The sequence below is a fragment of the Coregonus lavaretus genome (genome assembly GCF_964263955.1).
Source record: "Coregonus lavaretus genome assembly, chromosome: 9".
NCBI classification, from domain to species: Eukaryota; Metazoa; Chordata; class Actinopteri; order Salmoniformes; family Salmonidae; genus Coregonus; species Coregonus lavaretus.
Window position 1 is genome coordinate 32,767,639 of NC_139996.1, and position 26,899 is coordinate 32,794,537.

Sequence of the window (26,899 nt, forward strand, 5' to 3'; positions counted from 1 at the left end):
TGCCAGTTGAGGACCTGTGAGGTGTCTGTTTCTCAAACTAGACACTAATGTATTTGTCCTGTTGCCCAGTTGTGCACCGGGGCTTCCCACTCCTCTTTCTATTCTGGTTAGAGACAGTTTGACCTGTTCTGTGAAGGGAGTAGTACACAGCGTTGTACGAGATCTTCAGTTTCTTGGCAATTTCCCGCATGGAATAGCCTTCATTTCTCAGAACAAGAATAGACTGATGAGTTTCAGAAGAAAGTTATTTGTTTCTGGCCATTTTGAGCCTGTAATCGAACCCACAATTGCTGACGCTCCAGATACTCAACTAGTCTCAAGAAGGCCAGTTTTATTACAGTTTTCAGCTGTGCTAACATAATTGCAAATTGGTTTTCTAATGATCAATTGGTCTTTTAAAATGATAAACTTGGATTAGCAAACACAACGTGCCATTGGAACAGAGGACTGATGGTTGCTTATAATGGGCCTCTGTAAGCCTATGTAGATATTCCATTAAAAATCACCTGTTTCCAGCTACAATATCTATTTACAACATTAACAATGTCTACACTGTATTTCTGATCAATTGGTTGTTATTTTAAAGGACAAAAAAATTGCTTTTCTTTAGAAAACAAGGACATTTCTAAGTGACGCCAAACTTTTGAACGGTAGTGTATATGCAACTCCTTTTTAGTACAGAAAAAATATGAGTGACTTCATGATACTACTCTGTTTGTACATGTCCTCTATGAGTTCATCCCTGCCCTTCACCCTGGTCGTGTCAATAGGCTGGAGAAAGCAGCAGAAAAGACAGACATGAGGGGAGCAAGAAGGAGGAGGCAGGACCTGGACGGTGGGCGTGTGCTTTTAGAGACTCCTGGTTAATCTCTTCCTGGTTGGACGGGCTCAGGGCATCAGCGTTGGCAGCTGGTTGGTTACGACTGGAGCACATGTCATACAGGTTTCCAGAAAACTGCATCTTCTTGGACTCCTGTCGCAGAGACTCCCAGACAGCAGAAGCCTCATCTGGACACCAGGCCATCGCCACGTTTGCACAGTCATGAAACTCATCCCAGGACCTGTAGGGGGTGGAACAGAGATGGTCACATGCAGTGCATTCGGAAAGTATTCAGACCCCTTGACTTTTTCCACATTTTGTTACATTACAGCCTTATTCTAAAATATATTAAATAAACAATCCCCCCCACCCAAAAAAACAACAACAACAACAACAACATCAATACCTTATTTACATATACATATTCAGACTATTTGCTATGAGACTCAAAATTGAGCTCAGGTGCATCCTGTTTCCATTCATCATCCTTGAGATGTTTCTACATCTTGATTGAGTCCACTTGTGGTAAATTCAATTGATTGGACATGATTTGGAAAGGCACACACCTGTCTATACAAGGTCCCACAGTTGACAGTGCATGTCAGAGCAAAAAACAAGCCATGAGGTCGAAGGAATTATCCGTAGAGCTCCGAGACAGGATTGTGTCGAGGGACAGATCTGGGGAAGGGCACCAAAAAATGTCTGCAACATTGAAGGTCTCCAAGAACACAGTGGTCTCCATCATTCTTAAAAGGAAGAAGTTTGGAACCATCAAGACTCTTCCTAGAGCTGGCCGCCCGGCCAAACTGAGCAACGGGGGAGAAGGGCCTTGTTCAGGGAGGTGACCAAAAATTGTCACTCTGACAGAGCTCCAGAGTTCCTCTGTGGAGATGGGAGAACCTTCCAGAAGGACAACCATAACCATCTCTGCAGCACTCCATCAATCAGGCCTTTATGGTAGAGTGGCCAGACGGAAGCCACTCCTCAGTAAAAGGCACATGACAGCCCGCTTGGAGTTTGCCAAAATGCACCTAAAGACTTGCAGACCATGAGAAACAAGATTATCTGGTCTGATGAAACCAAGATTGAACTCTTTGGCCTGAATGCCAAGTGTCACGTCTGGAGGAAACATGGCACCATCCCTACGGTGAAGCATGGTGGTGGCAGCATCATGCTGTGGGGATGTTTTTCAGCGGTAGGGACTGGGAGACTAGTCAGGATCGAGGGAAAGATGAACGGAGCAAAGTACAGAGAGATCCTTGATGAAAACATGCTCCAGAGCGCTCAGGACCTCAGACAGGGGCGAAGGTTCACCTTCCAACAGGACAACGACCCTAAGCACACAGCCAAGACAACACAGGAGTGGCTTCGGGACAAGTCTCAATGTCCTTGAGTGGCCCAGCCAGAGACCGGACTTGAACCCGATTTAACATCTCTGGAGACACCTGAAAATAGCTGTGCAGCGACGCTCCCCATCCAACCTGATAGAGCTTGAGAGGATCTGCAGAGAAGAATGGGAGAAACTCCCCAAATACAGGTGTGCCAAGCTTGTAGCGTCATACCCAAGAAGACTCAAGTCTGAAATCGCTGCCAAAGGTGCTTCAACAAAGTACTGAGTAAAGGGTCTGAATAATTACGTAAATGTTATATTTCAGTTTTAATATTTTAATAAATTTGCTATAATTTCTAAAAACCTGTTTTTGCTTTGACATTATGGGGTATTGTATGTAGATTGATGAGGGGGGTGAAAACTATTTAATCCATTTTAGAATAAGGCTGTAACAAAACAAAATGTGGAAAAAGTCAAGGGGTCTGAATACATTCCGAATGCACTGTAGCTCTGGAGTTACATATGTCCATATCTTTCTATAATAGCCATGTTGTTCAAGACACTATCCATTATTAATCTGTTTGTAAAATATCCCCCATGAAACCATGGTTTTAGTTATGTTGTTGCTATGGCAAGGACTATGTGTAAGTCTGTAAGGAGGAGATTAGGCAGAAGCAGATTGGTCCAACACAACATCTTCCCGTAACACCACTCATAAACACCTTAGATTCACATTCCCTGGTTACAAGTTCAGAAAGGCTAAACTTGCACTGTATTTGGATATGGGCCCATAGTCTAAACTCAACCCTTAAACATCACATCTGTTGGGGGCTTAGGGGCATATGTTTACCGCACACACAGGAGACCTTGAGGGGAATGGGTGAAACAAAGAGGAAGCAAAATGCAGCCTTGCAAAGTCCCAGAGTCACATGTGCAGTGGAAAACAGCAGAGTAACAGCAGGTGAAGGGCAGCTTGTTTGCAATATCTGCCCGCAGTCTCTTTTCTGAATAAAATAATAAAGGATTGCTGAGGTGTTAGATTAAACACTTGTGAAGCATACACTGCATACTAATGCATAAACAAACCAAGATCACGGCCCGGGAAACAAGGACATTACCTGTTCTACTAACGACAGATTTTCCTTCATTTTTATTCTATACTCACGGTAAACTCTCCTATCATTCCATAGAGAATACTGACAGTGGTGCAGCCTTGGCCTAGATGCAAATCTGAGACTTTTATCCAGGAGAGAAAATACTGCCTTTCTACTTGTCCCTAATAGATTTGACCACATTCCTAGGAAGAGTGTGTGTGTGTGTGTGTGTATATGCGTGCGTGCAATCGTGCGCGCGTGCAGACGTATGTATACACACATATGTAAGAGTACGCTTACTGAATGGCAGGGTTAGTACCTTAATTGGTACCTTAAGGAATATGACCAAAATAATAACATAATTGTAATGACCGCTATATCCCTGAAGATACCAAGTGTGTCTCCAGCTCCGCAATACTGAACAGCAACTCCCGACAGGACCTTCCTACATTGATGCAACAATGTGTCTGGGAATGGGTTGATCTTGATGGGGTGATGCATGGAGAGGCATCTTCCAGGGGGGTCATACCCTAGCTCAACACCAACAATTTAAAATATCATTCCAATCCCGATTAAAAGACAAATTCAGTTTAGCAATATAAGGGGCTGACTTTGGGACCATGCGGACGCCTGGGAGCGGGAGGGAAGGCTGTTTATATGGCTGGCTGGCTTTACGGAGAGCTCATCGACATGCAGAGGTAAAGATGGCTGTACTTTGGCTAGGTAACTGCTGTTTGACTTAATATGAAACTAAACTAGAGTGTAACCCCGGTGCTGAACTAGAGCATAGCAGCTAATATGTTTGTAGAATGTTAAGTCCCCTATTGACTGAGGTCAATGAAGCTACAGCAACAAGTTGATAATGTCTGGAGTCAATTTTGCTTATTTTTGCTGTTCTCCAAATTGCATTTTAGAGTTTTTAAATGAGCTTCAATTTTATAAAAATTCCTTGACATAATATTAAGATTGATTACAGACGCATGTAAAAATAGAATGGAAGGCGGAGATGGATAAAGAGAGACCCTCAATCTTTAATTAGGCACTCCAATATGCCTCCAGCAAATGGGAAGTGCTGTCAGGATGTTAGAGAGAGCTAGGGCATAAACACGGGGAAGAAAGAGAGAGAGACGGAGAGAATGAAATAGAGGTAAAGATCTGGTGAAGCCCATCGTTCAATGGTAATGAAATTATGGGTCACAGTGTTCTATCAATTTACACATTTTGGAGTGTGTGTTTAAAAATAACATATAGATGAGGGGATTTGTATATACTGTAAGTTCATAATAAATGTTATTGGTTCACCTGTCAGTGACTGTAGGGCTATAGTGTGTGTGTGTGTGTGTGTGGGTGGGTGGGTGGGGGGGATGCTTACTTGCAGATGGTGTGTATCTCCTGTGTGTCCTCATCTTTCTGGGCACTGTCAGTCAGGCTGTCTCCCAGAGCCATCAGACACTGAGCGAAGCCCTTATAGATGGAGTGACACCTCCTGGTGGAGGCAGCAGAGCTGGGACAGGGGCCGACGACTGGATGGAGACACAGAGACAGAGACATAGAGTATACCATCAGCACTCTCTCTATCCCTGGCTCACAATGGGGAGAAATGAGCATCAGGAGAGTTCAATACTGCCAAGCAGAGGACTTCTGAGTGGTTTTTGAAAATGTGTTTGGTTACTTAAACAAGCGGCAACAAAGCTCTCAGTCTTATAGAAGGCTTGACAAACCATGGATCCTCTATAGCTGGATCCTCCATATGTACACTACATGACCAAAAGTATGTGGACACCTTCTCTTTGAACATCTCATTCCAAAATCATGGTCATTAATATGGAGTTGGTCCCCCCGTTGCTGCTATAACAGCCTCCACTCTTCTGGGAAGGCTTTCCACTAGATGTTGGAACATGGCTGCGGGGACTTGCTTCCATTCAGCCACAAGAGCATTAGTGAGGTCGGGCACTGATTTTCGGCGATTAGGTCTGGCTCGCAGTCGGCATTCCAATTCATCCCAAAGGTGTTCGATGGGGTTAAGGTCAGGGCTCTGTGCAGGCCAGTCAAATTCTTCCACACCGATCTCGACAAACGATTTCTTTACGGACCTCGCTTTGTGCACGGGGGCACTGATATACTGAAACAGGAAAGGGCCTTCCCAAAAACTGTTGCCACAAAATTGGAAGCACAGAATGGTCTAAAATGTAATTGTATGCTGTAGCATTAAGATTTCCCTTCACTGGAACTAAGGGGCCTAGCCCGAACCAGCCCCAGACCATTATTCCTCCTCCACCAAACTTTACAGTTGGCACTATGCATTGGGGCAGGTAGCGTTCTCCTGGCATCTGCCAAACCCAGATTCCTCTGTCGGACTGCCAGATGGTGAAGCGTGATTCCTCACTCCAGAGAAGGCGTTTCCACTGCTCCAGAGTCCAATGGCGGCTAGCTTTACCCCACTCCAGCTGACGCTTGGCATTGCGCATGGTGATCTTAGGCTTGTGTGCGGCTGCTTGGCCATGGAAACTCCTTTCATTAAGCTCCTGACAAACAGTTATTGTGCTGATGTTGCTTTCAGAGGCAGTTTGGAACTCGGTAGTGAGAGTTGCAACTGAGGATAGAGGATTTTTACGCGCTACACACTTCAGCACTCGGCAGACCCGTTCTGTGAGCTTGTAGCCTAACACTTCGCGGCTGAGCCGTTGTTGCTCCTAGACGTCTCCACTTCACAATATTAGCACTTACAGTTGACCGGGGCAGCTCTAGCAGGGCAGACATTTGACGAACTGACTTGTTGGAAAGGTGGCATCCTATAATGGTGCCACATTGAAAGTCAGTGAGCTCTTCAGTAAGGCCATTCTACTGCCAATGTTTGTCTGTGGAGATTGTGTGGCTGTGTGCTCGATTTTATACACCTGTTAGCAACGGGTGTGGCTGAAATAGCCAAATCCACTAATTTGAAGGGGTGACCACATACTTTTGTATATTTTGTGTATCTATAGCTGTACATCTTCAGCTTTCCTGACATTGAGAGACACGGTTATGTTCCTTTGTCAGGCTATTTCAGATAGAGTACCTATGTCCTTGAAATCAGCATGGTTTTACACAATCCAAACTAATTGAATCTGAACAGCATGATGCACTGTGCCAACAACCAACCTTGAAACCTATTGATTTCGGGCAATGTTTGGCAGTGGGGGTCTAAGGATTATTGGTTTCACTCATCCCCATCAGAATTTAATGACCTAGAGAGAGCAGAGAGAGATAGACAAACGAGTGAATAGAGCCAAGAGAGATAGCGACAGTATAAGGAACTAGAGGGAAGAGAAGTGAAGAGGAAATTAACAGATGCGCCATCTATTGAGGAAGTAAAAAAAAAATGTATATGCTGGTCTATGTTGGTCGAAAAAGACCACGGTTGTCCAGCCCAGTTGTTCCACATATAAGCACATGTTGCTGCATTGTGTGTTGCTACTTTCCCCAATAGAAATGTGTCTTAATTGAACTACAGCAATATGCTAAGTCCCAGCGCCATGCACACCACGCCATGCCCCATCCCATGTCCCATCCTGGTCTGGTTCAATAAGCATCCTGTACAGGGCAGCAGATAGGCTGCTTTTGAGCCTCAATGTAAATATTTGATAGCTTGACAGAGCCTGGAGGAATCTATAGAGCGTTCCTATAAAAAAGCAGGCAGACTCAAGTCAGACAGACATGACTGATGAAGAAACTACAGACCTAACTGATGTAGTTGTTTCAGCCTTAAAGAACATTCAATTCATTTTCTATCCCTTCTGGTGTATTTTCATCACACTGGTTTTGCATTGATAATTTACCAAACTCCCCCCTCTCCATCAACAAAGATTGATGAAGACGTGCACATCTAGCTTCACATTCATTGAAGGTTAGGAATCTTGTGATTTTCTGTGCAGATCTTTTCTTTCAAGAGTATTGGCGTCATGAGAAAAAATATATAATTAAAGTGCAGATATCGATATCAAAAGGCTAGAGGGAAAAGTTTATATAAGTTCTATATGTCAGGCATCACAGCCATACTGTCTCTAGCACTACATACATTATAGACAACTGGATGCCAAAGGCACTGTATAATGTTGTTTTCCTGTCATTACAGCAATGTTCCAGGGGGCTTGTTACTGGAGTTTATTTGAGTCATGGTGATACTGCACATCAGAACTACCACAGTGGAGTCTTTGCTTCATTGTATTGACCTCCCTCTTCCACTTGAAGCCTCAGTAATGAACTGGCCTGTAAGCCAGGGTAAATACAGTGCCTTGCAAAAGTATTCATCCCCCTTGGTGTTTTTCCTATTTTGTTGCATTACAACCTGTAATTTAAATGGATTTTTATTTGGATTTCATGTAATGGATATACACAAAATAGTCCAAATTGGTGAAGAGAAATGAAAAAAATAACTAACGGAAAAGTGGTGTGTGCATATGTATTCACCCCTTTGCTATGAAGCCCCTAAATAAGATCTGGTGCAACCAATTACCTTCAGAAGTCACATAATTAGTTAAATAAAGTCCACCTGTGTGCAATCTAAGTGTCACATGATCTGTCACATGATCTCAGTATATACGCATGTTCTGAAAGGCCCCAGAATCTGCAACACCACTAAGCAAGGGGCACCACCAAGCAAGCGGCACCAAGGAGCTCTCCAAAGTTCAGGGACAAAGTTGTGGAGAAGTACAAATCAGGGTTGGGTTATAAAAAAATATCTGAAACTTTGAACATCCCACGGAGCAACATTAAACCCATTATTAAAAAATTGAAAGAATATGGCACCACAACAAACCTGCCAAGAGAGGGCCGCCCACCAAAACGCACAGACCAGGCAAGGAGGGCATTAATCAGAGAGGCAACAAAGATACCAAAGATAACCCTGAAGGAACTGCAAAGCTCCACAGCGGAGATTGGAGTATCTGTCCATAGGACCACTTTAAGCCGTACACTCCACAGAGCTGGGCTTTACGGAAGAGTGGCCAGGAATGGCTTAAAGAAAAAAATAAGCAAACACATTTGGTGTTCGCCAAAAGGCATGTGGGAGACAAACATATGGAAGAAGGTACTCTGGTCAGATGAGACTAAAATTGAGCTTTTTGGCCATCAAGGAAAACGCTACGTCTGGCGTAAACCCAACACCTCTCATCACCCCGAGAACACCATCCCCACAGTGAAGCATGGTGGTGGCAGCATCATGCTGTGGGGATGTTTTTCATCGGCAGGGACTGGGAAACTGGTCAGAATTGAAGGAATGATGGATGGCGCTAAATACAGTGAAATTCTTGAGGGAAACCTGTTTCAGTCTTCCAGAGATTTGAGACTGGGACGGAGGTTCACCTTTCAGCAGGACAATGCCCCTAAGCATATTGCTAAAGCAACACTCGATTGGTTTAAGTGGAAACATTTGAATGTCTTGGAATGGCATAGTCAAAGCCCAGACCTCAATCCAATTGAGAATCTGTGGAGTGACTTAAAGATTGCTGTACACCAGCAGAACCCATCCAACTTGAAGGAGCTGGAGCAGTTTTGTCTTGAAGAATGGGCAAAAATCCCAGTGGCTAGATGTGCCAAGCTTATAGAGACATACCCCAAGAGACTTGCAGCTGTAATTGCTGCAAAAGGGGGCTCTACAAAGTATTGACTTTGGGGGTGTGAATAGTTATGCACGCTCAAGTTTTCTGTTTTTTTTGTCTTATTTCTTGTTTGTTTCAAAGTGGTAGGCATGTTATGTAAATGAAATTATACAAACCCCCCAAAATCAATTTTAATTCCAGGTTATAAGGCAACAAAATAGGAAAAATGCCAAGGGGAGTGAATACTTTCGCAAGCCACTGTAGCTGCATGCTATGAGTGGAGCACAGAGATCAAGGGGAGCAGTTGGAAGGATTCAGCAAAAGACAAGACTCACCAGTCAGAGCTGCTTAAAACACTGCTACTTATTCTTATTACTGCTCCTGATAATCTTCACATAATTGCTGGTCAGGGTGGAAAACGGAACAAGTCATTACCCAAATGAGAGAGCTTATGGTCCCGGGGGAGTTTGTAAGACTTTCTGGAAACCCAATATCTATAATCTGTCCTGCTGTATAATTAAGTAAAAATGAAAACAGAACAGCATGAGTTGAACTATACTGTACCAACATAATGTTTTGTATATGTTGTCTAAAATGTGCTCCCTTAAAACATCAATGTAGCTGATAACTATGAGTTTGGAGGAAATACACACATGAAAAACTGAATAATGTTGTATTTATAAAGTTCCATTCTGCATCACTCCATATATGATTAACCTCTTGAAGCATAAAAACAGTATGAAGTATAAGAATAGACAAGAGAAAAATAAACAGTCCCCTGTAATAAGTGGGTCTAGACGACCCACCCGGCAGACTGACGGGCTGAGTCTTTCTCGGCACATGCATGGCCAGGCATGACTCCAACACCATCATTAAGTTTGCCGACGACACAACAGTGGTAGGCCTGATCACCGACAACGATGAGACAGCCTATAGGGAGGAGGTCAGAGACCTGGCCGTGTGGTGCCAGGACAACAACCTCTCCCTCAACGTGACCAAGACAAAGGAGATGATTGTGGACTACAGGAAAAAAAAGAGGACTGAGCACGCCCCCATTCTCATCGACGGGGCTGTAGTGGAACAGGTTGAGAGCTTCAAGTTCCTTGGTGTCCACATCACCAACGAACTATCATGGTCCAAACACACCAAGACAGTCGTGAAGAGGGCACGACAAAGCCTATTCCCCCTCAGGAGACTGAAAAGATTTGGCATGGGTCCTCAGATCCTCAAAAAAATCTACAGCTGCACCATCGAGAGCATCCTGACTGGTTGCATCACCGCCTGGTATGGCAACTGCTTGGCCTCCGACCGCAAGGCACTACAGAGGGTAGTGCGTATGGCCCAGTACATCACTGGGGCCAAGCTTCCTGCCATCCAGGACCTCTATACCAGGCGGTGTCAGAGGAAGGCCCTCAAAATTGTCAAAGACTCCAGCCACCCTAGTCATAGACTGTTCTCTCTGCTACCGCACGGCAAGCGGTACCGGAGTGCCAAGTCTAGGTCCAAAAGACTTCTCAACAGCTTCTACCCCCAAGCCATAAGACTCCTAAACAGCTAATCATGGCTATCCAGACTATTTGCACTGCCCCCCCTCCCCATCTTTTTACGCTGCTGCTACTCTGTAAATTATTTATGCATAGTCACTTTAACTCTACCCACATGTACATATTACTTCAACTAGCCGGTGCCCCCGCACATTGACTCTGCACCGGTACCCCCCTGTATATATAGCCTCCCTACTGTTATTTTATTTTACTTCTGCTCTTTTTTTCTCAACACTTTTTTGTTGTTTTATTCTACTTTTTTATTTAAAATAAATGCACTGTTGGTTAAGGGCTGTAAGTAAGCATTTCACTGTAATGTCTGCACCTGTTGTATTCGGCGCATGTGGCCAATAAAATTTGATTTGATTTGATTTGATATCTCTATTCATGAATATGCAGCTGTTGCCAGGCGTAGTGCTGAACTAGCAGAATTGGTGCTGATGTCTGTTGCACAAGTGCTGCAGACTCCCAATAGGGAGCACATCAAAATAAATGAGAGCCATTCTTTCTCATGTGTCAATTTCTGAACGATGCACACCCTTCTGATAAATCCATACACAAACGGTTGTGACACCTCTAAAAATAAAACAGGACTTAGAGTTCAGAGGACCATTTAGGTGTACATTATGATTTCATTTCACTTTACTTCATACAGCTGGTTGTTTACTGTGTTCATGTAGAAAGTGGGGAAATGCCTTAAAAAAAACACTCAAAATCTCAGTGGCCTCTTCTTCGATGCAGGTAACCTGTTGTTTATATTAGCTTACCATTAAAATTATTATCTCCAGGTTTTTAATCAAACTACCTTGTGTATTCCCTCATATATTGTATGAAATCGTTTTTAAAAAATACTCTCCACAGACTTTCTTTTTCATCTGGTAGGGCTCTTGCTCTGCCAGTGACATTGTATACTGGAGAATCAGTGGAGTAACCCTTTACAATAAGTTGTTCTTACACCTGTGTAGTAACACTGAAATTATGTCAGGAACTTACATAATGCTTAAGTAATTGTCATTATGAAACTAAAGCTAATTAGATGCCAATCAAAATCTAGTATAATCTGGTATCAGTGTGTAGCCTGTACCACGTAGCTTACTCAAGCAAACGACAGCCCTCTAAAATAATGATTTGTGTTGCAGTAGCCTCTGCCAAGTCCCCAACAACCGGATGTTCTGGTTTTCAGGGGAAATGGAAAGAGAGCCTGTGAAGCGACTTCCGCTTTTGGACATTAACAAGGCGACACTCCATATTACTAACTCCTCCTCCACATTTACTGGATTGGTTGAACAGTGCAGAAGAAAACCTCCCCCGAACAGTTTTTTTCTTCTCGCCAAGTCCAATATGCAGGGGATCTAGTTTCAGGCGTTTATTTTACGCCTGCTACGTTAGGTTAGTGTTGCAGTGACGTGTTCGACGCTGTTGGAGGGAAGCGTTCAAGGCTGTTGCGAGAAGCGGCTTTGGCGCCATGTTTGTTGTTGTGTGGGCAAGGGACAGGGGTATGGCCTACCAACTTTAAAGGTATGTGCTTTAATCCTTTTTCAAAATGTTTTATGAGATTGGAGAACACGTTAGGAGGGATCGTAGACCATTCCTCCATTCATATGGGGCTATTTTGCTTCCACTGGTCCTGTGGAACCTTGTTAAGGTTAACGGCATCCTGAACTTCACCAAGTATCAGGACATTTTAGCAAAAAACCTGGTTGCCTCTGACAGGAAACTGACACTTGGCCGCAAGTGGATATTCCAACAAGGCAATAAGTCCAAGCACACATCAAAATCCACAAAGAAATTGTTAATTGACCACAAAATCTACATTTTGCAAAGGCCATCTCAGTCTCCGGACTTGAACCCCATTGAAAACCTGTGGTTTGAATTGAAGAGGGCAGTCCATAAGAGCAGTCAAAGGATATCAAGGATCTGGAAAGATTCTGTATGGAGGAATGGTTTAAGATCCCTCCCAACGTGTTCTCCAATCTCATAAAACATTTTAGAAAAAGGCTGTGTCGTTATCCTCGCAATTACTTATTACTTGTTAAACAAAATCTATTTCTCTGAGCAATTGTATTAGTATAAAATAATATAATTTTCCAATTATTTTGAGCATACAATATAGCTCAGTATTTGTATTATTTATTTTATACAGTATTTTTTGCTCGTTTTATCAAGGGTGCAAATAATTATGGACCTGACTGTATTTAATTCACAGTGTGATGTACAGTACACTAGCCCGGGTGTTTTCTAACGTCAGCTCTACACACATCCACTGGGAAGACAACTCCATCCAACACAAGGTGCTTTAGAGACAGGAGCCATAAGCCAAGTTATTAGACTGATAATTCCACTACATCATTAGCACCACCCTCACAGGGACTAGAATTTGAACAGAAAGTCCTCATTCTTCATCTGTGGGTGGCGCTCAGAGGTCTGTATGGCACTGTCTGAACAGGCTCCATTGTGTTTCTGATTAGTAGTAGCTCAGTGTATTTTTTTGTCTGAGCAAATATTCAGCGTGTCACTGTCTGAGCAGCAAAGCCTAAGATTTTTGTCTGACCAGGTAACTGCTGTTGCACTCTCTGGCACTTAGTGGGTGGAAGGCTGGGGATGTTTACTATGGCACTATGGTAACTTTTACTATGGTAACTCCATCATTAAGGGCAACAGCCAGGCTTATGAACCTGCTGGTGACAGCATTGCGTGCGAGAGGAATAGAGGGACTGAACTCCCACTGCAACCTCCATTCTGGGCACAATAGAAAAGAGAAAGAGAAAGGCAGATGGAGAGAGAGAGAAATAGAGAGAGAAAGAGAGAGAGAGAGCGTGAGACAGAGAGAGACAGAGAGAGAGAGAAAGAGAGAGAGAGAGCGAATGAGAAAGAGGGAGGGAGGGTAGGCTCTGCATGGGATCGGCACTAAAAACAACACCTGATAATTAGCTCTACCGGACTAACTCCCATTTCCAAATGAATGATTAACCTCTCTGATCTTTCCATTTGGACCTCAGTTCCCATCACACGGGAGAGGAGGGAGAAGAATAAAAAGCCTACATCCACAGAATATACATTTCCCCATAGAGGACAATAGTGATACAGAAAGGAGCGAGACAGAAAGGTGGAGATAGAGATTACATAAATACTGTGCTCCAGAAATACAAAGGTTTTGTAACATAATTAGTCTATTCTGAAGCATTAGGAGGAAGGAGAGGTGGAGCAACTTGGTGGAGTCTTGGTTTAACTGTAATCTGTTATAATGAGGGTTGAAGCCAAGCAGGTCACACTGAAATGAGAGGATTAGTGCTGCTACTACCTACATCATGTTCATTAGGACCACCAGTGCTGCTGTGCAAGTTGTCCTGTATGTGTGTGAAAATAATTGGAACACAATGCAGACCTAGGCAGACTGGATGAGGCAAATTATCTGCCTGTTGGTTAGTACAGATAGAGAGAGAGCGAGAGAGAGAGAGAGAGGGGGGGGGGGGGGGGGGGAGAGAGAGAGAGAGAGTATGAGAAATATGCTTTACTCATAGAGCAACCTTTTACATCAATGTAAAGAAAAAGCCTTCTCAGATTAAATCCAGTCCAGCTCCTTAAGCCTTTCTCTGTCTCTTAAACACTCTTCCTGTCTTTCCCTCTCTCTCTAAAGATCTGATCAATCTGTAGGAAAAAATACTTGCCAAGTAACTATTTATTTGGCTCAGAAGAGCTAAAAAGATACACAAATTGCTTCAAGGGCACTGATGAAGAGAGAACATATCTTTAATGTGCAAGCTTCTTTCATATTCCTTCTTTAGCACGCTGTTTTCTAAACACAGACACGCCCTCAAACACCCAAGCACGTACACACACATTAACAAAATGAACACAACATATGGACACACAGAAACACCACACACACTCACTCTATATCTCCTCCAAGTCCATTCCCCATGGGAGTGTTGTTGCCTATGGAGGTGGAGGGAGCTGTGGCTGGCAGTATCCCCCTCTTCTCCCCTCCCTTCCCCTCAGCAGAGTCTGAGCGCTGAGCTGAGCGCTACCTTTGATAACAGGCAGATGGCTGCTCCAATAACCCTCACTAAAAGTGTTCTGCTTCGGAAAGACAGACAAGAAGAAGACATAGAAGCCAATGAGATGGGACTCAGTGTTGATTACAATCAGTGTTGGTGTCCTACTTGAGACGGTTAAGATATAAGGGCTCAATAATTCAGTCTGACAAAAATAAAAACTACTCAGATACTCACAAAAAGGCCAGAAAATAGGCTGTGAAAGAGGCACGAGAATCCCATCTGTCATACAATGTGTTAAGTGCTCTCTCTGTTATATAAAACAGATTTATTTCAGGTAGATCATAATTGAAGTTGATAGACCACAGAGTTGTATCAAACTAACAAATGTCATACAGTACAGGGTCAGATTCATTACAGTAAAATGGAGAGTACAGGAAGCCCTATGTAAGAGCAAAATTAGACTCAAAACTTGTGTAGCAACCGCCTTCTGGCTTGACACAAATTGAATTTTGGTGAGTATGCATCTCTCACTCTTCATTTCACCTCGGTCGCTTAGGTTACATAAGGGGCATGTGCCCTCACAGAATACAGTTTGAAGGATAAAGTTAACTCATGATTCGCTCTCTTTTCCTCCATGCCCTCCCTTTTCCTGTTACACCTACTGCTCTACAAACACCAAGGATAAATAAGTAAAATACACCAATATCTACTTTTCTGACAGTTAGTCAAATAATTTCAAAGTGGCACACAACATCACCGGTCAGTCATTTTAATATTAATATAGCATCACACGGCTGATCCCTGATCCAGCAAACTGAGAACATTCCTATAACATCATTGGGACATTACTAAAAAAGCCCTTACAACTTTACCTCTGATGGCTGAGTGCCTGTCTGTCTACTTTGACCAACTCTATCACTGACTTGTTTGGCTAAGCAATGATGTAGTGTTGTTGAGTGCAGAAACAGGCAGGCTACCTCAACTCAGCTGTGCCTAGAGCACTATTCCTTCCATAGCCCTGTCCAGAAAAAACATCATTTGCATCAGGCAAATTATGCATCAGACAGAAATGTTGGTTGGTCCTCTGCATAACAATCAATATGTTGCAATAAAAGAGTTTCATCCCTATGGAGAAATCATGAGTAATTAAAAGCTATCTCTGTTTATCTGTGGATCTTGTGTGTGGTTGAAGGGGTGGGGGTGGGATGTAGGTAGGCAATGGGACCCATGCTACACTCAATATGGGACTTTTAAAGTGTGATATGTCCCCTACTATCCTCCTTAAAACTGAGCAACGGACTGAAATTCAGGATGATTCTTCAGGCAAACTGCTTCATGCTTTAACATCAGATCTAATGATGGGCCATTATTTATATTAAATACATTTAATCAATGTTAGATACATTTAAGGAATTGAAAGACATCATGATGAGATATAACCAGGAATCCTACGTGTGACTAACATAAAAAAGGAAGATGGAAAAATCGTAAAACTGCTTAAAACATTCAGGACTGCCGCACACAGCCGCATTTTTCCTTGGGATGCAACATTAAAAAACATGAAGAACCCAATATTTTTCCAAGTCTCTCTGAAAGATCCTGCTAATTTAGTATTTTTGGTCTGTTCTTTCAAATCTAGAAATAATTGACTAGATTTTATATTTTTACTTGAATTCTGCAGAATATGCAAATTTCCTCCTCCAAAAATAATCATTAGAATTTATATGAAAACATTATGTAAGATAGTCATCATACGGAGTTAAGCAGATACTGTACACAGATGCTTTAACAGTATGTGATTGTTCACAAAATATATTACATAATAACTGGCAAGGGATTTCCAAAGTGCTTTCGATGTCAATGCACTTATACTGAATGGTTTCCTAGTCTCTCATTACATTCACCTACCATCCTTACCATGGATCACTTAAACTGCATAATACATGTGTATGTAATGTATGTATTCACCTAGGCCATATCTTATGGTTGGGGCACAATGGTTTTAACCAAGAGACAGATTCCAACATCTGTAAAATGTAATACTTCCCCCCAAAAAACAAAACCCAAGAGACAGATTCCAACATCTGTAAAATGTAATACTTCCCCCCAAAAAACAAATCCTCCTCCAAATATGGTATTTTACAGTTAATACCATCAATGGCACTCACACACACAAAGTGGGACAGGTGCACTAATTAAAACGTTAGAGAGAACTGTATAAAGTAGAATACATAAGTTGCTCTTATACCTAGTCCCTATTCTACTTCTGTAATTACAAATCTGCTCTCAAAGATATTGTTTTGCAATTACTAAAGTACTGTAACAACATTTTAATACAATGTTGTTACTAGTGTAATTCCATACAGTGTTACTAACCAGGTCAGAGAATTCCATGGTGGACTCCCAATTCTCCCAAGGGGGACAAGAGGTTTAAGTACACAGGTAAGAGAAACTTACTGTAAAGGGTTACCTAAAATAAATATTGGAAACACTGAGGGAAACAAGAAAATGAATTGATGGATCCACAAAAAGAAAAAAACCCATGAAGCTGCAACTAGCTCTCACAGTCTCACGTCAGAATTAGACGTTCATCCATGTTTCTCAAACGTCAAATTTCGAAGTTGTTGCAAACGTCAAATTTGAAAGTGTTTAAGGTTAAGTTTAGGCATTAACTCAGAAATCTTAAGGTTAGGCATTAACTCCGAATGGTTAAGGTAAGGGTTAAGGTTTGGGATAGGCTTTTTAACAAAAATCTCAAAAACAATATCGCTGGATTCAAACTTGCAACCAATGGAATCAGAGGAAGATGCCCCTAGTGGACGGTTACCATGTCATCTTCCGACATCCTCAGACATCGGTGGACGTCGAATAATGACTTGTATCACAGGTGACTTGGCTGAAATCAAAGGCTGCAGGCCTCAGTTACACATCCTCTGTGAGTACACTGCCAGCATTCCCTGTTTCCTGTATCCCATAATGTTGAAACTGAGACAACTGGATCAAAAATTAAGGGGCCAGAGAGATTATATCTGAACAAGAGTGATGAGTTGATTCAACATGGAGATAGCCAGCCGCTCCTTAGCTTTACATTATTTAACTTAAAAGCTTGTTAAGAGAATTCACAATGGAGCTTGAATTAAAGATTAATCTCGAAAAACTGTTATGTAAAGAGATAAAAAAGTCAGTGAGAGGGAGAGAACACTCAGATCCATGCATTTAATGAACGCTCTAAGGCGCTCTATGACTGAAAGTTCTGGCTGGGTTTACCAAGGCCTCCCGACCACAGTGTGCCAGGCTAGCCAGCCCAGCTCAGAGGCACTGTGACAAGTGGAGCCTCCAAAGCACACAGAGGGAATGCCAACAACCTGGCTGATTATGCCTGCCCAGTTCTATGGGGTAGGGAATCAAAGGACCCCTGCAACACTTTTAATCTCCTTTCTCTAATACATTTCAATAAAAATGCTATTTGCAGATGGAGTCTTCATGCAGATATTTAGAGTAAAAATGAATGGACTTCCTGGAAGTTGTTAAGCACATGTTGACAGAATGGAAGTTCTGACACAAAGCAAAGGACTCGGTGAGACAGTGATAGAACACTCTGACACTCTGATAAGAGCCTTTCCCCATGCAGTTCATTCTATGTACAGTTTTTCACAATTCCTGACATTTAGTCCTAGTAAAACTTCCCTGTCTTAGGTCAGTTAGGTTCAGCACTTTATTTTAAGAATGTGACATGTCAGAATAATAGTAGAGAGAATGATTTATTTCAGCTTTTATTTCTTTCATCACATTCCCAGTGGGTCAGAAGTTTACATACACTCAATTAGCATTTGGTAGCATTGCCTTTAAATTGTTTAACTTGGGTCAAATGTTTCGGGTAGCCTTCCACAAGCTTCCCACAATAAGTTGGGTGAATTTTGGCCCATTCCTCCTGACAGAGCTGGTGTAACTGAGTCAGGTTTGTAGGCCTCCTTGCTTGCACACGCCTTTTCAGTTCTGCCCACACATTTTCTATAGGATTGAGGTCAGGGCTTTGTGATGGCCACTCCAATACCTTGACTTTGTTGTCCTTAAGCCATTTTGCCACAACTTTGGAAGTATGCTTGGGGTCATTGTCCATTTGGAAGACCCATTTGCGACCAAGCTTTAACTTCCTGACTGATGTCTTGAGATATTGCTCAATATATCCACATAATTTTCCTTCCTCATGATGCCATCTATTTTGTGAAGTGCACCAGTCCCTCCTGCAGCAAAGCACCCCCACAGCATGATGCTGCCACCCCCGTGCTTCACGGTTGGGATGGTGTTCTTCGGTTTGCAAGCCACCCCCCTTTTCCTCCAAACATAACGATGGTCATTATGGCCAAACAGTTCTATTTTTGTTTCATCAGACCAGAGGACATTTCTCCAAAAAATACGACCTTTGTCTCCATGTGCAGTTGCAAACCGTAGTCTGGCTTTTTTATGGCGGTTTTGGAGCAGTGGCTTCTTGCTTGCTGAGCAGCCTTTCAGGTTTTGTCGACATAGGACTCGTTTTACTGTGGATATAGATACTTTGTACCTGTTTCCTCCAGCATCTTCACAGGGTCCTTTGCTGTTGTTCTGGGATTGATTTGCACTTTTCGCACCAAAGTACGTTCATCTCTAGGAGACAGAACGCGTCTCCTTCCTGAGCGTTATGACGGCTTCGTGGTCCCATGGTGTTTATACTTGCATACTATTGTTTGTACAGATGAACGTGGTACCTTCAGGCGTTTGGAAATTGCTCCCAAGGATGAACCAGACTTGTGGAGGTCTAACATTTTTTTGCTGAGGTCTTGGCTGATTTCTTTTGATTTTCCCATGATGTCAAGCAAAGAGGCACTGAGTTTGAAGGTAGGCCTTGAAATACATCCACAGGTACACCTCCAAATGACTCAAATTATGTCAATTAGCCTATCAGAAGCTTCTAAAGCCATGACATCATTTTCTGGAATTTTCCAAGCTGTTTAAAGGCACAGTCAACTTAGTGTATGTAAACTTCTGACCCACTGGAATTGTGATACAGTGAATTATAAGTGAAATAATCTGTCTGTAAACAATTGTTGGAAAAATGACTTGTGTCATGCACAAAGTATATGTCCTAACCGACTTGCCAAAACTATAGTTTGTTAACAAGAAATGTGTGGAGTGGTTGAAAAACTAGTTTTAATGACTCCAACCTAAGTGTATGTAAACTTCCGACTTCAACTGTATTAAATGACTTCTGAGCATCAGCATCCCTCTCTCCCTCTTTCTGTGTTTCTGTGTTCTTAGTACTGGTCCAGGACCATGGTAGGCCATTCTCCATCTGACCAATAAATGAGCTTCCTGTGCACATTGATCCCTCTCCCCCTCATATGGAGAGTAAGTGAGAGGCTCATTGTAGTGGACACAAGTGCACTGACCCACTCTGGTAGTTAATTCGTTTTTATTGACTAGAACACCTGAGTTTCCAGTTGTAACTTATCAGGGTTAGGACAGGCTTCCGTGAAGCTGAGGCTCCATGCTCACTCCACTCAACAAGAGATGGGAACAGGGGGACGATTACATCACTATCCAGCCCTAGTGCCCACTGCACACACTCTCTCTGACCTTTGCTCGGGCCTTTAGTCCTGGTTCTCTTCTCCATGACCTGACCTCTGAAGCTACCCTATAACTGTTCATCTCAGACAAACATATAGCATTGTTATAAAACAGATGGGAAGAGATACCTGACTATCTATGCCCATACCTCAGAGTTATGGTACACAACGTTAGAGCAGATGAGTGAGCTTTGATCCCCCCCCCCCCCCCCCACCCCCCCACAGCTGAATCACACACGACTCATTAGTGCTAAAGGACATAAGTTCCTGTAACTCCTCAAAACAGAAGTATAAGTCGGTCTACCTTTGAATATTCATTCTCAGCCTTGGCTGAGGGTGGAGTGTGGAGTGGTGTCACGCTCAGCTGCTGTTTCATTTCACAGCGTTTGTTTAGGGACTCCACGCCACTCTTAAATCCCTGCTGGAGAGAGGAGACGGGGAGAGGGTGAGGGGAGGAGGTAATTATTGGGACAGGGCTGATGTGAAGGTGTGGAAAGCTTAGAGGGGCTGTGTCTGATTAATCATATGCACAATTCAGGTGGAGAAATTTAATTCCTCTCCATGCCTCCCCGTATGCTCCTTAATGACTCAACTCTTCAGCAACCCAATCAGAAGCTTAATTTGCAAACAAAGGATTCAGGAGAGGCCCTTCATATTGCCTTACTTAATTGTGAGGTGTTGGAGCTATGTTGATGAGATGACTACAAAGTTGCAGATTATCCATTGAAGTACAGCGAGGACGGGGATGGTAGATGTACCAGACTGGTGATCTGATAGATATTATATGCAAAGGCTGAATAAAAATGAGGAGGACATGATTGGTGTGAGAATGTGTGATATGGGTGTGAACCATGAATTATCATGGGGAAATGAATATCAGTAATGAACAGCAACGAACAAAGAGAGGAAAGGATAAAGTGGATGCAATTCTCCTAGAGAACCTGAACCTGGTTTAATGAGGAATTCATGTCTGCTTCATTTGCATGTGTACTGCAGTGAAATGCCTTTAGAACATTCTCAAACCACATAACTTGAGAGAAGGAGAGAGAGAGAGAGAGAGAGAGGGAGAGAGAGAGGGAGAGAGAGAGACAGAGAGATAAAATCCTGTTCTATCATACATTTTTCTCTCAATGGCTGGTCTAACATAGCCTATAGCAGGGTTCCCTAATCTAAGTTATTTTAATTTTGGAAATCTGTTCCAAAATATTCCCATGCATAATAGAGAGACATCATTACAAATAATTTGTAGACTGCAAATTGACCACAAAAAGTCCCAACAGATATATAAAAAAATCTAACCTTGCTTACATTTGTATATGATCACATCTGTTTAGGCTTCTTGTGGTCAATTTGCAGTCTACAAATTATTTGTAATTATGTTCTGGCCCCCTGACCATCCACTCAATAAAAATTTGTCCCTAGTTGATCCCTAGCCTATAGTATGTATAGGCCAGGGAAGGTAGGAAACAACATCTCCACTTCACTGATCCTCAACACTGGGGCCCCACAAGGGTGTGTGCTCAGCCCCCTCCTGTACTCCCTGTTCACTCATGACTGCGTAGCCATGCATGCCTCCAACTCAATCATCAAGTTTGCTGACGACATAACAGTAGTAGGCTTGATTACCAACAACGATGAGGCAGCCTACAGGGAGGAGGTGAGGGCTCTCGGAGTGTGGTGTCAGGAAAATAACCTCTCACTTAACTTCAACAAAACAAAGGAGATGATCGTGGACTTCAGGAAACAGCAGAGGGAGTACCCACCTATCCACATAGACGGGACAGCAGTGGAGAAGGTGGAAAGTTGTATGTTCCTCTGCGTACATACAGTATCACTGACAAACTGAAATGGTCCACCCCCACAGACAGTGTGGTGAAGAAGGCGCAACAGCGTCTCTTCAACCTCAGGAGGCTGAAGAAATGTGGCCTGTCACCTAAAACCCTCACAAACTTTTACAGATGCACAATTGAGAGCATCCTGTCGGGCTGTATCACAGCCTGGTATGGCAACTGCACCGCCCACAACCGCAGGGCTCTCCAGAGGGGAGTGGGTCTGCACAACGCATCACCGGGGGCAAACTACTGCCCTCCAGGACACCTACAGCACCCGATGCCACAGGAAGGCCAAAAAGAAACAAAGGTTTCTGTACCAAATATTAAGTTCTGCCTTTCTGATGTATCAAATACTTATGTCATGCAATAAAATGCATATGAATTACTTAAAAATCATACAATGTGATTTTCTGGATTTTTGTTTTAGATTCCGTCTCTCACAGTTGAAGTGTACCTATGATAAAAATTACTGACCTCTACATGCTTTGTAAGTAGGAAAACCTGCAAAATCAGCAGTGTATCAAACACTTGTTCTCCCCACTGTATATACTGTATTCTATACTATCTATTGCATCTTAGCCTATGCTGCTCTGACAATGACATTGCTCATCCATATATTTATATATTCTTATTCCATTCCTTTACTTAGATTTGTGTGTATTAGAAATGTGTTGTGGAACTGTTAGATATTACTGCACTGTCGGAACTAGAAGCACAAGTATTTAGCTACACTCGTAATAACATCTGCTAACCATGTGTATGTGACCAATACATTTGATTTGATTTGACGAGGCACATTGGACACTGTATGACAATATAGGTAGACTACTCACAGGACAGATAATACTTTCTCTCTAATATTATGCAGAATAAAGGCTGCCAATACTGAGAGCCATGGAAAAGTACCATAACATGATAACCTCTTGGGATAATCCTTCCAAAGGTTGTGTAGTTAGTGTGCCTTTTTGTTTTTTTACCAATAGGTTTCACACGAAAATAAGTTATGGTTGACTGATGGCTATGATCGGCACTAACTGAAAGGAAGACTATTCTGCTTGTGATCCACACAGGTTCAGATTAGATAGATGTGCTACTTTCTGGAGTCTATCAGGGGAAAGCAATGTGATTCATTCATGATTTATTTACATCGGCATGTTTTCGAATTAAATTATCCAATGAATAGTAGGCTATTACATCAGCACCCTCCTTAGTGAGGAATAAGCAGAGGGAATCGAGGTGACCGGTTCAGTTGTCCCGAGAGAGCATACAACTATTACAGAATACAGACAATATAATGCGTAGGCTATTATGAGAATTAGACAATGCAATTTGTTCTTCTAGATTTTGTATTCACTCTAACACCACACACATTGACGCTTCCACTGCGCTTGGCAATGTAGTGTAATAGGCTACCCAAGAACAAAGCGCATGTGAATGAAAATATATTACAATGGTAGACGACTATATAATAGTACCTACTATATATATATATATATATATATATATATATATATATATATATATATATATACACACACACACACACTATACAATACGATCTAATATGGTAAAACGACAAAAAAAAGATAGTCAAATGTTTACTTGAAACGAAAGACTTGCCTCATCTCTTCGCAATCATTTAACTAATTTTAATCCGTAACCTAGTTTTACGTCAGCAAATCTGTTAATTATCCATTCAAGCATTTAATGTAATCTAACATTTCGAACTCACTACTTTTGTCCCTAGGCACCGAGCAAATTCGGAATATTTTCTGGTGTCCACTTTAGCGCGACTCGTTCCCCTATAATTTAGAGGTGAGTTTAATAAATCCCACTCAAGAACCCCCACATAGTACGAACAAATTAAACATTACTCTTATTTCTATAGAAAAAAATATAATTTCAAAAAGTTAACACTTACTCAGCTGGAGAGCAACAGGCAAGAAAAGACACGCGTAATTCACGAGGGATACCATTCTGCTCAGGCCACTCAATTCAGAAAAAAGACGCGTCTGAAAGAAGTACAAATCTGCGTCAAAATGTTACAATCCGTTTGCTGAGCACAGCTACTTTGCTACATAGGTGAGAGCGTTGCTCTGTATTATGTTCATGAGAAGAGCGCCTACTCTTATGTATGCATCTAATGTGCGTGAGGGAGGGCGCATTTGTGCGGAGTAGGGCAGACTCAAAATCTCGTCTCCACGTATCATAACCTATTAGATGGATACCGATATGTACGGGAGAAAAGTGTTATTTTAATCCCAATGTGGCAATTAACCCATGTTCATCCTCGTGGGAAAAAAACATGTTTATGTCAAAAAGTTACCATCTTTGGTTTTACGCGCGCGTTTATGCACCTGCTTCAAACGACTCCTATGTGAAAGTGGGACTCCGGCCACTATATTTCCCACAAAATGTAACAACGTCAATGTGGTGTCCAATAGGCAACATGTGAAATAACGGGCACTATGCAATGCATTTAACCATTTTCATTTTTTATTCAAAAACGTTCAGGGTAAAATAAACGAGTGTAAAATATACAACATAATCCAAGCACAGGGAACAAAACACGATGGAAATTAAACGATCAAAATGTGTAATACACAAAACATGATTTCAAAGTTTTTTTTGCAAACTAGGAAAAAATATTATATATATTGTATAGCGTTTATGTACAATCTTACTATTATCAACATCCATGTCTGTGATTCTTGTTGCTTAACCCTGATCTTTATGAAACATAAGTAAAACTATCTAAGAGCACACTTCAGGTCAAAGAAATGCTATTCCAGATAAACATTTAGTTTAGTGAATAGAGAGCACGGAGTGAAAAAGGGGCCGTTTCCAGAAATGCAGACATGTAACTTTCAGTACAATAAAAGATGGATCATCAACCTACTCCTCCATGGACAGATTCATCCTCACTCTCAACCTTGTGGAGAAAATAGACATTACTGTCTGCTTTACATAGCTTTGTGGCTTGGTAATACAGATGGCTTATAACCTTGAAGATAGTAGTTTGCCTTTTTATGCATGGTTTCTCCAGAGCATACAGGCATGCCTAGCGTTTTGTCAATCAATCAGCAGCTGAAGATGACCTAGAAACTATATAGTGTTCACTGATGAAACTCAAATAACTGAAAAACTGGAGTTGGGAATCAACTTTCAACAAGTCCTGTTAAATAAATTGGAACGCCAAAGGTGCTTATCAAACCAACCACTACTACGGTAAAACAAAAACATAATTCTGGCCTGGTAAAATAAGCATGTCTCAGGACTAGTGTGCAGGACTGGCAAGAAACACCTCCAAGCTTAGTTCACAATGCCCTACGTCCCCCCTCATTCTACTTTAGGTCTAAGAAAGGAATCTTAAACCGATGACACCAGAACCTTCATGACAAGTTTCACGGGTCTGTACCTAAATAATTCAACCATTTTAACTTAGAAGACAAATAATACCTTTAAAAACATTAAGCCATGCTTCAAGTTTTGTTGAACTTTCCAACTAGACTGCAAGTTGCCAAGAAGAAACCATGCAAAAAATATGAATGTGATTGCATTCACACAAAGGGCTGCCCTCTAAAGAACAGAAGTAAATCAGGTTTATGAACATAACTTGGATATCCTGAAGCAAAAACAGAGCCAGTATAAGTAACAATAATTTGTTAGAAGCATTTTCTATGGAGTATAACTACTTCAATAAGTCTTCAAGCAAGTTTAGAAGTCCCTCAAAGCAAAAGAGCATTCTGAACTAAAGTCAGAACACTGGATTTAACAGAATGGTTGAATATACAGAAAACATAATACAACATAAAGGGCTCATCCATCTGTACCGACTGTCTACATTTAGGATAGGTATTTCTCAAACAGCCTCTATTATACAGGGAAAAGATAGAAATAAGATAATGGCAAGGTTCATAGAACTCATGAACAGGGGGTTTCCAACTGAGAAAAACTTTAAATCTACACAAGTCCAAAAACGAAAAATTGAAAGCTAAAACAAAATGTTCAATTGCAATGTACAATGCATCAGAAAGGGCAGAGGGTACAGAAAGTGCAGCCATTATACATCATGCTCACATCTCTTTAAGTACAGCTCTGCTCCCCTCAGCACATCAATGAAATTCACTGCACCTTGTTCTAACTGTGTGGGAGCAGAACAGGGAAGCGAAGGGGCTCCATAATTGGGCACCAAAAGCACAGAACTAGTGATTGACCAGGCCCTGAAGCATCATCACCAGGCGCCGGGCTCTCTTGCTGAGAGGACTGTGTGGGTCCTGCTGCAGGAACTGGAACAGCTTCTGTCGGACCTGGGACAGCACCGCACTCATGTGGTCCCTCGTCACCGGATCACCATGGTCCAGGTTCATCACAGCATCCTCTAAGTAACTGATACAGACACAGAGAAGGTTACCGTGGGCATTTAGAAGACTCAAATCGTACCATTTAAGCCAATAGTGTTATTGGCTTGCACGTCCCGACAAAGTTGCCCTAATTACCTTGCATTACCTTGATTAAAACAGAGTAAACGCAGTGGAGTGACCCTGATCGCCCAGCAGCACTGTCCTGTTACCCTATCCAGATGGCTCAACCCAAATGCATCGCATCAGATTGTTCCAATTTTACATCTGACCCAATCCAATGCATTTAAAACCTCTAAGCACAGTTCTCAATGGTAATCTTGGGGCTTAAGAGCCATTAACCTCCCAATGCTCAAAGTGCCCAATTCCCCTCTAATTTCAGCAAAGCCCTACCCTTTTTTTATTTATTTTTTATTACTTGGACAACAGCCCAATCAGGTCTCTACTCTACTGAGACTGATATGCCCTTAAAAGCCCTTGCACAAAGTCACATTTTTGGTGAACATGAAATGTGCATGATATTAGATAATAAACATTCAAGAGCAGCACATCTGTTCTGTGATTTCTTGCACACCTGGTTCAAAACTGTTGCATTGCGACAGTCCTTAAAATTTGAGGTCAAAATAGGTTTATACAACAGATATTTCGTACCATGCATTAAAAAGGCATGGAGTGTTTGAAAAAGGCCCTTTATGTGTACAGCCTCAGCCACATAGACACAGATTCAGTCCCACAGAT

At 42.1% G+C, this 26,899-nt stretch overlaps 2 protein-coding genes across 2 annotated transcripts in view; both read right to left on the reverse strand.

Annotated features, from left to right (window-relative positions):
* Positions 1-763: 763 nt before the first annotated feature.
* Positions 764-23,776, reverse strand: LOC311135331 (neuritin-like; the record flags this gene model as incomplete). The annotated part of the gene is made up of 3 exons (XM_084169275.1): positions 764-1,061; positions 4,617-4,767; positions 23,722-23,776. 3 exons carry the CDS (start codon positions 23,774-23,776, stop codon positions 764-766), a joined length of 504 nt encoding a protein of 167 aa, XP_084025401.1.
* Positions 23,777-24,281: 505 nt separating this feature from the next.
* The window catches only part of LOC311134773 (enhancer of mRNA-decapping protein 4-like), a 62,969-nt gene continuing 60,351 nt past the window's right edge, over positions 24,282-26,899 (reverse strand). The window contains exon 29 of the mRNA XM_084168553.1: positions 24,282-26,189. Coding sequence (XP_084024679.1) covers positions 26,006-26,189 — 184 coding nt within the window. The 3' untranslated portion in view covers positions 24,282-26,005. The remainder of the gene's footprint in view (positions 26,190-26,899) is intronic.